General features: G+C 47.1%; 1 protein-coding gene across 1 annotated transcript; it reads left to right on the top strand.

The window, feature by feature from the left end:
- The first annotated feature begins 314 nt into the window (after window positions 1-314).
- On the top strand, window positions 315-3,163 carry c30h6orf47 (chromosome 30 C6orf47 homolog). The gene has a single exon (XM_072550141.1). It carries the CDS (start codon window positions 474-476, stop codon window positions 1,392-1,394), a length of 921 nt encoding a protein of 306 aa, XP_072406242.1. The 5' UTR covers window positions 315-473; the 3' UTR covers window positions 1,395-3,163.
- The last annotated feature ends 11,692 nt before the right edge of the window (window positions 3,164-14,855 follow it).

Raw genomic sequence — 14,855 nt, 5'->3', positions numbered from 1 at the left:
TCGAGTTTGCAAAGGTTTTCGGAGTTTGGGAATGAGGAGGGTTTTGGAGCGGTTGCCGAACGGCTGCAGAACAGGCCGTGCGTTTATTTCTGCGGGGAACGGCACGGTCTTTGAGCTTCTGACAATGTGCGCATCTTTTGAGTGTGAGAGTGAGAGAGACAGATAGATAGTGTGTGTGTAACATGAGCTTATTACGTTTCTACAAAGTCCCTCCCTGCCAGAACGTCAGGAAGAATTTCCCGAAGAGAGAGAAAAAGAGAGAGAGGGGGGGAAAAGAAAAGAGCGAAAGATCCCAAATTCCCAGCTGTCGTCTCCACCTCCTTCCCTCCCTCTCACTTACTTTGCTGGGGAGTTGGCAGAGTTTGTAATTCTTTTGCTGCAGTTTGGCCCAAGTTGTTGCAGGGATTGCCCTAGTCCCGTCCCTTCCCTTCCCTCTCTCTCTCCCTCCCTCCCTGTGTGTATATGCTGCTCGAATGGGGACCAGAGCGGAGCCGAGCGGCAGCCAGGAGCCGGCCAGAGGGACTCCGAGCCCGGTCGCGACCAAGAGAGGCCGCCTGGGCTGGCGGCTGCTGCTGCTGCTGCTGGGGCTGCCGCCTCGACTGGCCGCGCTGCTGCTCGGCTGCGTGAGGCGGCTCGGGAGCTGGCGGCTGCCGCCTCCCTGGCCCTGGAGGAGGAGGAGGAGGAGGAAGGAGAGGGAGAGGAGAGTGGAGCCGGAGGAGGAGGTGGAGGTGCTGCTGAAGAAGACGGGCCGAGAGCCCCCCCGGGGGCAGCAGGAAGGAGGAGGAGGGGGGAGAGGAGTGCAGGTGGTGAACCCGGCCGCGACCCCCGAACCCGAGCCCCTGGAGATCGGCTTCAACCTGGTGCGGCACCTCTTCGACGCGGCGGTGGTCTCGCTGCTGCTGGTGGCCTCTCCGCTGGCGCGGGCCGCGCTCGACGCCCTCGGCCTCCGCGGCCTGCTGCGCCTCTGGCTCCACGGCCTGGCGCTCTTCCTGGCCGCCTCGTACGGCCTGGCGCTGGCCGCCTGGCTGCTGCGGGCCTACCTGGCGCAGCTGTGCCTGCTCTTCGGCGCCGTGCAGCTGCTGGTGCTCGGCGTGAGCCTGCGGCAGCACCGCGACCGCGACCCCGGCCCGCGGGACGGCGGGCTGGAGGAGGGCCATCTTGCGGGGCTCCACTCCTTGGCGAGCGGGATACGCTGGGAGCGGGACAATGGGCTGGAGGACCACCGCTGGGAGGAGGACAATGGGCTGGAGGACCACCGCTGGGAGGAGGACAATGGGCTGGAGGACCACCGCCTCGAGCGCCGACCGTTGGAGGACCGCGGCCTCGAGGACCGTCTCGTGCAGTATGTCGAGGTGGTTGGGACGACGACGACGACGACGACAAGAGGGCCCTGATGGTCGACCTTATCCTTCCCTCACATTCAAAACCAAGAAGGGTTGGAGCCCCGTCACCACCACTTTGTCCGTGAGCACCAAGCAATCGTCATCAACATTATTATTATTATTATTATTATTATTATCGTTGACTTTTAAAAGACGAGGTGACTCCCTTTCCAGAGGCTGCTGACCGTGTGCTTATTTTTCGTTGCACCAAACCCCCCCCCCCCAATTCCAACGAGAAATGGCTTCACAAACTGAAATGTTGATGCCATCCACCTTTCTTTTGTATTTTATATTTTACCCTTCAGCCAGTTGCCTCTGCAAGGGGGGGGAGGAGGGGCATTGGTCTCCTTCCTGGCACCGTTTTCCATGAAGACTGGGTGTTTTTGTTATTTTTGGTATTCTCTCTCTCTCTCTCTCTCTCTCTCTCTCACTCACTCACTCACACACATTCCTCCCCTTCCCATTTTTTTCCATTCCCAAGCAACTGATGTATTGGGGTAAAGCTGGGTGGGGTGGGGGGGAGGAGGGAGAAAATAAGGGGAATATTAATGGGCAACTTTTCCAACCCCCCCACTCCCAAATGATGGACTTTGATGGGAAGGTGGGGGTGAGTTTTTGAAGGAGGTGGTGGTGGTGGTGGTGGCGGCAGTGGTGATGGTGAGGGTCCTGGACCAGTGTTATGCCAGTATTAGGGTGCAGAAGGAGGCTGTCTGGGATGCTCCCCGGCCGGTCGTCCTCTGCACCGGCTCTTCCCGAGAAATGTCGTGGTTCGGTGCCCATTCCCTTGTCCTTTATTGCCCCCCCCAAACCTCCCATAACCGCTCCAACTGGCGTCTTTAAGAAATATCGTCCAAAACAGTTTTGAAAGCCTCTGTTATCCCGCCATTCTGTGCGAGGGGTGTGTTGGATTTTGGGAGGGATGGGCAAGGGAGAGGGTGCTGACGTTAGGATCAGACTTAGGGCTGAGGAAGTACGTGGGAGGGGGGGTGTGGGTTTAAAAAAAATTTACTTGGGATCTCTCAATCAATGGTTTGAGAACGTCTGGATTTTGGAAGAGGGTAGTGACTCCATGACGCTTGTGCCACATTCAAAGACTGGCAGCCTGAATGGATATCAAAGATATCAGTAGCCCTCCGAGCCCCACGGTGTCCTGACTTGAAACATTGTTTCCAGGGCAAAACCCCTGGAATTCCCTGTGCAATAACTCTGTGGGTGTCCCTACACCCCAAAGACTACAGCAGTTCAATGTGGCAGCTCACCATTGCCTTCTCCAGAGCAATAAATGATGGCGAAGCCAGTGGCACCTACATCCCATGAACAAATATGTAAAAAGTTTCAAGGGATATGGGGGATATGGGGGATATTGTGGGAAAGTGGCATTGAAATTGAAATCGGCCATAAGCTAGTTGAATGGCAGAGCAGGTTTGAGTGGCCAAATGCCCTATTACTGCTCTTATTGCCTTTGACCCTGTGTGCACTGCTACCCTCCCAACCCAGTCCAGCAGAACATTAGAATGGGATTTTTATGGGGTATTGTGGGCAGAAGCATTCGGTGAGGACAAGACAGGAAGGTACAATTTATGCACCAATGTGCCATTCAATTGCAAAATGTGCCACTAAGTGTAGCCACAACACATCTTTTGTGTTTCCCCCAATTACCTTTAAAACCTGCAAATGGATTCAAGGTTTAATTCCAGGGTGCACCTTTCTATGGTTGTCAGTGGTGTTTGTTTGGCTGTACGTTTTGCTGCACTGAATATAACCGTCAAGGTTCACTTGGGTGGGGGGTGGGGGGGAGGGGGGGTGGAATCTTTTAGACAGGTTTCTCTGTTATTTCTGTGCACTGTTTTTAAACACTTGATTTTGGGAAATCCACGACAGTCTGCGTTTGCAATGCAATTCTGGGACAATAAATGAAAGGTCTCCCCAGCTGGGTGTCCAGAAGAGGCAAATTCAGGAACTCCACAGCAGGGGCTTGGCTGAAAGGAGGGTAGGGGAGGATGTTCCCTCAGACCTGACCTGAGCCTCCTCATTAGACCTCTGTGCACATTCTTCACAGAACTCTTGCTAATGCTCCTGCAGTGTGTTTCCAGAATCTCTTTTGTTTCTTCAGGCTGAGGATGCAGTGGATCACTGGACTCATAATCCGATAGGCCGAGATGGATGCTCCATTGAGTTCAAATCCCACTGTGGGAAGCTGCTGGAATTATAATGCAATTAATAAAATCAAAATAAAAAATGAAAGCCTCACTGTTTGTGACCATGAAACTATCGTCAATTGTTGTAAAAACCCATCTGAATGAGTACATAGAACATAGAAGAATACAGCGCAGTACAGGCCCTTCAGCCCTCGATGTTGCGCCGATCAAAGCCCACAAAGAGTAATGTCTTTTTGGGACGGAAATCTGCCATCCTTACCTGCTCTGGCTAAATGAAACTCCTGACCCACAACTTGCCTCACAAATAGCACAACAAGCCACCAAGTCTAAAGGCAGCTTGGGATGGGCAATAAGTAATAGACTTGCCAGCAATACTCTCATCCTGTTAACGAATAAACATTTTTTTCCAATTTACAGTACTTAAAGGGTGTTTTTAACAAAAATCAAATCTCACAAATGTTCTAATTTTTCTCAAGGGTTCTGCTAAATAGATTGCATCTTTGTTCTGTAATCCCTCTCAGCTGACCCTGACAGACATGCTGGCTTCTAAGAGATTAATGTTGTCACTCCTTCTGATTTTTACGTGGCAGCTTTTCCTGTTTCTTGTAGGGAACGGGGTCAGTATCAGTGAGATTGCTTTGGATGCACAGGTACAGAAATATCACCATGTTTTGGAGTAATACTCCCATTTCTTGCTGTCTGTCTCCTGTGGTTTCCAGAAATTGTAAAATTTACTACATTTAAAATCATTTGGAACAAACACAGAGAATGCTGGAGAAATTGAGCAGGTCTAGCAGCATCTGCTTCTGCAGCATTCTGTATTTTTGATTCTGCAGTATTTTGCTTTTAAATGAATTGGAAGGTCTTAATGAGGGAGAATGTTACAATTGGGAAAGTACCAGAAGGGGAGCGTTACTTATGGGGGAGCTCCACATGGTGGAAATTTACATATAGAACTCTGGGCAGGAGAGATACTTATGGGGACCCCCATTTTGGAGAGTGTTATGAATGGGATAGCTTTGTGTGGAGGAGTGCTATGTATGGTCATCGAGCTGTCCAGCATGGAAGCAGCCCCTTCGGTCCAACTTGATCATGAGGACCAGATAACCTAACCTAATCTATTATGATTATCAAGTACTTGGCCCATGTCCCTTTCTATTCAGATACACATCCAGATGCCTTTTAAATGTTGCAATTGTACCAGCCTCCACCATTACATTTGGCAGCTATTTCAATACATGCACCACCCTCTGTGAAAATGTTGCCCCTTATGTGTCTTTTATATGGTGTAGCTCTGTGTGAAGGAATGTTATGTGTACGGCAGCTCCGCTTGGGGGTGGGGACGGTTGTTATGTGTGGGGTAGCTCCGATTGAGGGTGGGGATGTGTTATTTGTGGGGTAACTCTGATTGGGGGTGGGGATGTGTTATGTGTGGGGTAACTCTGTGTTGGGGGGGACGAGATATGTTATGTGTGGGGTAACTCCGTGTTAGTGGGGGCGGGATGTGTTATGAGTGGGGTAACGCCATGTTAGTGGGGGCGAGATGTGTTATGTGTGGGGTAAATTCATGTGGCTGGGGGAGGAGCTGTGTGTTATGTACGGGATAACTCCGTGTGACTGGGTATGTGTTTTATGTACGGGGTAATTCCATGTGGGAGGGGTGTGTTGTGTATGGGCTAACACTTTGTATGTGTGTGCGGTGGGTGTGTGTGTGGTGGGGGGGGTTGCTTTGTGTGGGATGTATGCGTTATGTACGGAGGAGCTTCATGTGAGGAGGGGTGTGTGTGTGTTATGTATGGGGTAGCTCCATGTGGGGGAGGGGTGTGTTTGTGTTATGTATGGGGTCGCTCCATGTGGGGGAGGGGTGTGTTTGTGTTATGTATGGGGTAGCTCCGTGTGAGGGGGGAGGATGTGTGTCATGTATGGGGTAGCTCTGTGTGAGGGGGGAGGATGTGTGTCATGTATGGGGTAGCTCCGTGTGAGGGGGGAGGATGTGTGTCATGTATGGGGTAGCTCCGTGTGAGAAGGGGTGTGTGTGTGTCATGTATGGGGTAGCTCCGTGTGAGAAGGGGTGTGTGTGTGTCATGTATGGGGTAGCTCCGTGTGAGAAGGGGTGTGTGTGAGACATGTATGGGGTAGCTCCGTGTGAGAAGGGGTGTGTGTGTGTGTGTGTCATGTATGGGGTAGCTCCGTGTGAGAAGAGGTGTGTGTGTGTGTGTCATGTATGGGGTAGCTCCGTGTGAGAAGAGGTGTGTGTGTGTGTCATGTATGGGGTAGCTCCGTGTGAGAAGGGGTGTGTGTGTGTGTCATGTATGGGGTAGCTCCGTGTGAGAAGGGGTGTGTGTGTCATGTATGGGGTAGCTCCGTGTGAGAAGGGGTGTGTGTGTCATGTATGGGGTAGCTCTGTGTGAGAAGGGGGGTGTGTGTGTCATGTATGGGGTAGCTCTGTGTGAGAAGGGGTGTGTGTGTGTCATGTATGGGGTAGCTCCGTGTGAGGAAGGGTGTGTTATGTACGAAGTAACTCCATGTGAGGGGGGATCTGTGTTATATACCGGGTAGCTCCATGTGAAGGGGTGTGTATGTTCTGTATGGAGTAACTCCATATGAGGGGTGTGTGTGTGTTATGTACGGGGTAGTTCCATGTGAGTAGGTGTGTGTTATTTATGGAGTAACTTCGTGTGAGGGTGTGTGTGTGTAATGTATGGGGTAGCTCCGCATGGGGGTGGGGTGAGGTGGGGATGGGTGTGTTATGTATGGGGTAACTCCATGTGGGTGGGTGGGGGGGAGGGGGGATTGGGGACAGGTGGGTTATGTATGGGGTAGCACCGTGTGAGGGTGTGTGTGTGTTATGTACAGGATAGCTCCGTGTGAGGGTGTGTATGTGTTATGTATGGGGTAGCACCGTGTGAGGGTGTGTCTGTGTTGTGTGGGGTGAGTGTGTGTTATGTACGGGATAGCTCCGTGTGAGGGTGTGTGTGTGTTATGTACGGGATAGCTCCGTGTGAGGGTGTGTGTGTGTTATGTACGGAATAGCTCCATGTGAGGGTGTGTGTTATCTACGGGATAGCTCCGTGTGAGGGTGTGTGTGTGTTATGTAAGGGATCGCTCCGTGTGAGGGGTGTGTCTGTGTTATCTACGGGATAGCTCCGTGTGAGGGTGTGTGTGTGTTATGTACGGGATAGCTCCGTGTGAGGGTGTGTGTGTGTTATGTACGGAATAGCTCCGTGTGAGGGTGTGTGTTATCTACGGGATAGCTCCGTGTGAGGGTGTGTGTGTGTTATGTACGGGATAGCTCCGTGTGAGGGGTGTGTCTGTGTTATCTACGGGATAGCTCCGTGTGAGGGTGTGTGTGTGTTATGTACGGGATAGCTCCGTGTGAGGGTGTGTGTTATCTACGGGATAGCTCCGTGTGAGGGTGTGTGTGTGTTATGTACGGGATAGCTCCGTGTGAGGGGTGTGTCTGTGTTATCTACGGGATAGCTCCGTGTGAGGGTGTGTGTGTGTTATGTACGGGATAGCTCCGTGTGAGGGTGTGTCTGTGTTATGTACGGGGTAGCTCCGTGTGAGGGGTGTGTCTGTGTTATGTACGGGGTAGCTCCATGTGAGGGGTGTGTGTGTTATGTACGGGATAGCTCCGTGTGTGGGTGTGTCTGTGTTATGTACGGGGTAGCTCCATGTGAGGGGTGTGTGTGTTATGTACGGGGTAGCTCCATGTGAGGGGTGTGTGTGTTATGTACGGGATAGCTCCGTGTGTGGGTGTGTCTGTGTTATGTACGGGGTAGCTCCGTGTGAGGGTGTGTCTGTGTTATGTACGGGATAGCTCCGTGTGAGGGTGTGTCTGTGTTATGTACGGGGTAGCTCCGTGTGAGGGTGTCTGTGTTATGTACGGGATAGCTCCGTGTGTGGATGTTACGTACGAGGTAACTGTGTGTGTGGAAGTGTGACATTGGGTGTAAGGAGTTGGAACCTTGTATGGTGATTGTTGTGTATGGTGAGTCTTTGTGTGGGTGAGCGTTACATATGAAGGTGTGTGTATGTGTGTGGGAAAGTGTTACGCATGAGGTTGCTACATGCTGGGGAATGTTATATTTCGGTGGGCTTTATGTGAGTGTTATACAGAGTGGGTGAGTAATTGGGGTGGGGTTGCTCTACCTGGTAGAATGTTATACATAGAATAATGTTGCACATGGGGAGCTCTCTATGGGAATGTTATAGATGGAGGAGTCATGTGGTGGAATCTTGCTTGTGAGAGTGATGTGCATTGACAGTTCCATTTGGTGAAGCACCTTTGTACGGGAGAGCTCTTCCTTCGTAAGCTCTCTGGATCTGTGAGCAACTTGTTAATGAATTCCAAGCCTATAGGGAAGTTATGAAATTGGGCACCTGTACCTTTCGAGATAATTGGTCTATTCATTTATTGTTGTTATCATTTATTCATGGATCAATAATCATAAATAAATGTATCGTTAAACCAGTGTACCCTGTAGATGCTCATGCACTGTCACACAGCAGCCCCACACATACTCCATCATCCTCCAACCAGAATTCTGCTCTAGTTTAAATGTACCCAGCAGATTACTCCGAGGTCTGTGCAGGAACAACAAAGTTAGAAGGAATATAGTGCTAATAGCTTCTCATTGTATTATTTTTGAAAACTAATGAGCGAAGTTACCCAGGTAATATTCTCTTAATTTATCAAAGGAAACTGTACCAAATTCAAATTAAAGTATAATTTTAAGTGGAGCTGCTGCACTCCAACATGCAATGGGTACTCAGTTAAATATGTCCTTTATTGATGCATTTCATCAATATAACTAACATATTGTTATCAAGCTGTCTTGGATTGTGCACGCGTAACCTTGTGTGCTGTGGAGCTGACACATATGAAGTTTGGGAGTTGATCTGTGGTCTTTGTTTTGTTTGTTGTTCCTGGCTTTGGTGCTGGTTGGGACCTTCTGAAATCTAGCCAGAAAAATCTTCTTTCTGTGCTATATTTTTCGTGAGAGTGTTTGTTGGGAACAGTGTAGAGGAAGCTTCACTCTGCATCTAACCCTGTGCTGGGAGTGTTTGATGGGGACTATGTCGAGATGGCATTACCTTCAGTGTAAAAGAATAGAGGAAATTTATCTCTAACTCGCGCTGCATCTGCCCAGGAAGTGTTTGGTAAGGACAGTGTATTGGTAGCTTTACTCTATAACCTGTGGTGTACTGTCCTAAGTATGTTTGTTGGCACAGTACTGGGGGAGTTCCTCTCTGGATCTAACCCTGTGCTGTGCTTGTTCTAGGTGTATTTGATGAGGGAAGTGCATCCCTGAAGCAAAAAGTGTTCTGGCACAACATGTTGAAATTTCACAAAAAGGAAACCCATCAGGAGGCAGTCTTTCAAAGCTCCTCTGATGCTGCCTGACCTGCTGTGCTTTTCCAGCATCACTCTAATCTGGACTCTGATTTCCAGCATCTGCATTCCTCACTTTTGACTAGTCTTCCAAAGATGTTTATTCTGAAGATTGAAACCTGGGGAGACGTGCTCCCTGCTATCTTGTCCATCACACCTGCTGTGGTGTGTCTTGTATAGCCACAGCAGAGGTAATAAAGCCTGTGACATGAGCAAAGTTGTCAATGTAACAGGTCGAATGGGACCTTTAGTAAAATAAGGTGTGAACAAGGTTGTGATGACAGTATGGATCAGCTTTATACCTCATAGCCTGGGAGCTGATTTATGTTGATTTATAAGTCATTAGCATCCTTGCTCTTGCTAGCTAGGGAGTTTTAACCCCTCAGGCAAGGAGCTAGGTTAAAAGGTCAGGCCTTTATGGTGGCATCAGCTAGTATAGGAATTGAACCTGTGCTGTTCGTAAACCACACATTCAACCAACTGAGCTAACTCACTGGGCGGCAATACCAAAGGTTTGCACTCGCCTTCCAGAAATGCTGCCTGTGCAATCTGTTTTTTTAGATTAGATTACTCACAGTGTAGAAACAGGTCCACATCGACCCGCCAAAGTGCAATCCACCCAGACCCATTCCCCTACATTTACCCCTTCACCTAACACCATGGGTAATTTAGCATAGCCAATTCACCTAACCAGCACATTTTTGGACTGTGGGAGGAAATCCACACAGACACGGGGAGAATGTGCAAACTCCACACAGTCAATTGCCTGAGGTGGGAATTGAACCCAGGTCTACTGGCGCTGTGAGGCAGCAGTGCTAACCACTGTGCCACCCATTTAAAGTACAAGGTTGCCATGGAGAACATGGTTTGGTGGTTTTCCATCTCTTGTGACAGGGTTTGTGCTGTGCCTTGTGTTTGCAGTGTTTAATATGCTCACTTGGCTTTTGCTGATTGTGGGATCCTGAGGGTTTAATGATCAAACTCCTCCAGGTATGTAGCTAATTTAGGCTGCCTCTCCTAGCCTGCTGAAAGGGAGTCAAGACCTCACTGAATGTAGACATACGGGAAGACCAAGCTCCATTTCTATATCTCACCCTATCTTTCCCTATCGCTCTCATACTCCCCCTATTTCTCTCTCCCTCTCCTATTTGTCTCTGCTTACCTCTCCCCAACACGGTCTTCTCTCTCCTCCTCTGATACTCTCTCCTTATCTCCCTCTCCCTGTCTTTCTTTTCCCTATATCCTTTCTCTTTCTTTCTCACTCACTCACTCAGCACTGCGATTATATAGAATTTGCACATTCCATATCTATGTCAGTTTCCTCCTGGAGTCCAAAGATGTGCAGGTTAGCTGGATTGGCTATGCTAAATTGTCCATAGTGTTGGGATGTGTGGGCTGCATGGTTACAGGGATAGGTTAGTGGGGCAGGTCTAGGTGGGATGCTCTTCAGAGGGTCATTGTGGACTTGGTAGGCTGAAGGGCCTGCTTCCACACAAGGGATTCTATTCTCTTTACCAGTGTTGTGTCAGCAATGCCACGTGCAGTTTGTTCCCTTCAAAGTTTCCAGCTAAGGGACCAAGTCATCATTGCCCTCAAACCCATCTCCAGCTGAGAAATGAGAAAAGCAGCCTTCTGAGAGGGATTCCTTTAAACAGCATTGGGATGCTGTGAAAGAATTTTACAGCTTCCACTCCTGTGGTTCAGAGTTATGACAATATATTTGTTCAAACGTTTCAGACCAGGGCAGGGCACACTATTTACTTTTATAAGATGACCTGCACGCCTGACAGAATTCTTGTGTGTGTCATTGGGCTGCAGCTCTCAGTCAATCCATTCCTACAGGCATGATCACTTGATCAACTGTCTCACCCAGGACAATCACTTTTACTTCCCATATCTTCAGAATTTCTATAACTAATACATGAAAGTGCTGAAAACAAATTGCATTTGTAAAAAAATGTTCCTGTGATTGTGATCTCTCATACTGGGCCCCAAGATATGGATGGCATGTAGCTCAGTGGTTAACACTCCTGCCACATAGCGACAAGAGACCTAGGTTTGATCCCAGCTCCCAGCACTGTGTGTGTGTGTGTGTGTGTGTGTGTGTGTGTGTGTGTATAGTTAGCACGTTCTTCCAGGGTTTGGATGGTGCAGATTTACTGAATGCTCTCTTTCTGCACTGTAGGGATTGTACAACTAAGTGCAGTGAAGGTTCACCAAATTAATTTAGAAGAATGAGAGCTGATCTCACTGAAGTATATAAAATGCCTTTTAGGGTTGACAGTATTTGTGGGAATGGTTTCCCCTAACTCAGGGTTTAAAGATGAGGAAATATAGTATTAAAATAAGGAGTAGATCATTTAACACAGATGAAGAATTTCTTCTCAAAGTGGAGGGTGATTCTGTGATATTCTCTACCTTTGCCATTGGAAGCTCAATTGTTGAGTTTAAGACTTAATGGACTTCTACATAAAAACATCAAGGGTTATGTGGATAAGCAGAAAATGGAGTTGATATAAAAGATCAGTTATGACTTCACTGAATGCTGGAGAATAGGCTTGTTAGGCTGAATGGCTTCTTCTGTTTCCTATGATTCCTGGACAGCTGTATTACAACCGTACAGTGTGTTGCTGAGTCTGCACCAGGAGTAGTGTGTCTAGTTTTGGTCCTTGAATGCAAAGATAAAAACAGAGATAGAGGTATCAAGTCATAGTCCTTGAAAGTGGAGTCATAGGTAGATGGGAGTGAAGGGGTTTGTTATGCTTGCCATTATTGGTCAGTGCACTGAGCACCAGACTTGGGAGGCTATGTTGCACTGTACAGGACATTGGTTAGGCCATTTTTGGGATACTATGTTCAATTCTGATCTCCCTGCTATAGGAAAGATGTGAAACTTGGACGGGTTCAGAAAAGATTTACGGGGATGTTGCAAAGGTTGGAGAGTTTGATCTATAAGAGGCTGAATAGGCTGGAACTATTTTCACGAGGGTGTCAGAGGTTGAAGGGTGACGTTTATAGAGGTTTATAAAATCATGAGGGGCATGGATAGGGTGAATAGTCACGGTCTTTTCCCCAGGGTAGGGTAGTCCAAAACTAGAGGGCATAAGTTTAAGGTGAGAGGGGAAAAGATTTAAAAAAGGACCTAAGAGCAGTGTTTTCACACAGAGGGTGGTACGTGTATGGAATGAATGGCCAGAGGAAATATTGGAGATTGGCACAATTACATTTAAAAGGCATTGGATGAGTATATGAATTGTGGGATATGGGCCAAATGCTGGTAAATGGGACTAGCTATATCTAGGATATCTGGTTGGCATGAAGGAGATGGATTGAAGGGTCTATTTCTGTGTACATCTCTATGACTGTCAGTTCAAAAGAGATTCAGGAGGCTGATTCTTGAATGGATGAATTAGCTTTATTGTCACATCTACTCAAATTAGTACAGTGCAGAGTTTTATGTCACCACTTGATTCTTGGGAAGAAGGAGTTGATTTCCTAACAATGCCTAAACATGTTAGGCCTTTATTCATTAGCGTTTAGAAGAATGAGGGATGATCTTATGTTCAAATGATAGAAGTGGTGGAATCTTGAAATTTATGGGATATTGTTACAGAATAAGGGAACACACTCATTTAAAACTGAAATGTAAAGGAATTTCTTCTCCCAGAGTGTAGTGAATGTCTGGAATTCTCTACTGATTGCCTTCCCAGCTATGCTACTACAAACATTGAAAAAAAAAGGAGGTAAATAGATCTTTGGAATATCAGAGTGGAGGTAATCCATTTAAGATTTACCTCCCAGAGCTTAATTGCACATATCATACACAGAGCGAGATGAGGGGGCCTAGAAAGCTGTTTGGCAATCTCCCTTAAGGTGGTGGTGGTAAGCTGCCTTGAACGTTTGCAGTCCATATGCTGTAGGTAGATCCACAACACTGTCAGGGAGGGAATTCCACTTAGTGATAGTGAAGGAATAGTACTATATTTCCAAGTCAGGATAGTAAGTGGCTTGGAAGGGAACTTGCAAGGTGATCTAATGTAGCTGCTGCCCTTGATTTTTATATGAAGATAGTATACATGGGTATCAAAGGAATTGTCCAAGGAACTTGGGCAATTTCTGTCGTACACCTTTTATATGGTACACATACTGCTAATTAGCATTGATGGTGGAGGGAACATGTGGTTCACTATCCTATGTACCTGCGGAGATTTAGGGTGAGAGGGGAAAGATATAAAAGACACCTAAGGGGCAACTTTTTCAAGCAGGCTGGTGCACGTATGGAATGAGTTGCCAGAGGAAGTGTGAAGGTAAGTACAATTGCAACATTTAAAAAGGCAGCTGGGTGGATATATGAATATGGGCCAGGTATAGCAGGTGGGACTAGATCGGATTGGGATATCTGATCAGTGTGGGTGATTTAGACCAAAGGGTCTGTTTCCATGCTGTACATCTCTACCATTACGATATAATATCCATGAGCTCCAGTATTTGAATTCAAAAGTGTGCTTATTTTTAAGTTCTGGAACCTAAATACAGAACAAAACTCATTTCTCCCCCACCCCTAGATCATTTTCCAGTTATCTCAAATCTGATGTCAGATTTCTCTTTATTTAAAACTTTGATAGATCTCTGTTCTACTCAGGCGTGAATAAGCTAATCCATTTCTATGATTCTCTCCACAGTGACCAAAAAAAGTCAGATAACTTGCAAAAAAAATGCAGGTAATTAGAGAGCTTTGTGAATCTGTAAAAGGATATACTTTGCATATACAAGTGAGACATCAAAGCAAATAAGGAAATATGTTCCACCTATCACTCCACTTAGCAGCCATTTCTTCATGGGTCTTGGCCACAAGCTCCAGCATTCTGTCTCTTCACACCCTTTATGACTGTCCCAAAAAAGACTGTACTAACCTCTTTTTACATGGTTTGATGTCGTATTTGTCTTAAGGCTGGTGTTTTACAAAATTTAACTACATTGAAGGCACCACAGTAATGCACCCAGTCACTCTTATAACAGTGGTCAAGTAATAATTGCAGTCAACCTAATCAGTTGACTGAGAAGGTGCTTTCAATTTGCTATCACTATCCTCCTTTTTGAGTTAAAAATCACACAACACCAAGTTATAGTCCAACAGGTTTAATTGGAAGCATACTAGCTTTCGGAGAGAATTAAACTTGTTGGACTATAACCTGGTGTGTGATTTTTAAACTTTGTACACCCCAGTCCAACATCGGCATCTCCGAATCATGACTCCTTTTCGAGGGCTGGCTTTCTAATTGATAAAACTGTATAATGCTAGGCATAATCATTTTCCTGGTTTTAGCCTTCATCTCACAGCTGAGCTGTACATCTACATCCACAGCTGCAGGGGCAGCAGTTCCTTGTTGGTCAGTTGTGCCTTAGGCATTTGATGGAATATTCTACACCTTTTCTGAACGGGTACAGCCCAAACAAAACTAAAAGGAGTTCAGTGGCATCCATGACAAAGTAGTCCTCTTGATTGGCATTCCCTCCACCACCACCACAATGTGTACCACCACAAGATGCATTGCAACAACATACCAAGGCTCCTCCAACAGTACCTACCAAACCCACCAGAAGCATAGAAACACTACCACCTGCAAGTTTCCCTTCAAGCTACATATCTTGACTTGGAACAATTATCACCATTTCTTCTTGATCACAGGATCAAAATCACTGAGTGTATCTGCAACAGCCAGACTACAGTGGGTCAAGGAGGCAGCTCACAATTACCTTGTCAAGGGCAAATGGGGACGAGTGACAAGTGCTGACCCAGCCAGTGAAAGCCACATTTGGTTTATGAATAAAAATAACCAAAATTGCACATTCTATTTGATCAGTTAGCTGCCTGGGACAAAGAGCCTACATATCTGGCATTGCATCCACAAAAATTCA

Source organism: Chiloscyllium punctatum, chromosome 30 (genome assembly GCF_047496795.1).
Source record: "Chiloscyllium punctatum isolate Juve2018m chromosome 30, sChiPun1.3, whole genome shotgun sequence".
Lineage (NCBI taxonomy): Eukaryota > Metazoa > Chordata > Chondrichthyes > Orectolobiformes > Hemiscylliidae > Chiloscyllium > Chiloscyllium punctatum.
This window is presented reverse-complemented; position numbering and strand designations above follow the sequence as displayed.

What these genes read in the sequence shown, in the direction of transcription:
- c30h6orf47 (XM_072550141.1), top strand. Translation starts at nt 474, where the DNA reads ATGGGGACCAGAGCGGAGCCGAGCGGCAGCCAGGAGCCGGCCAGAGGG.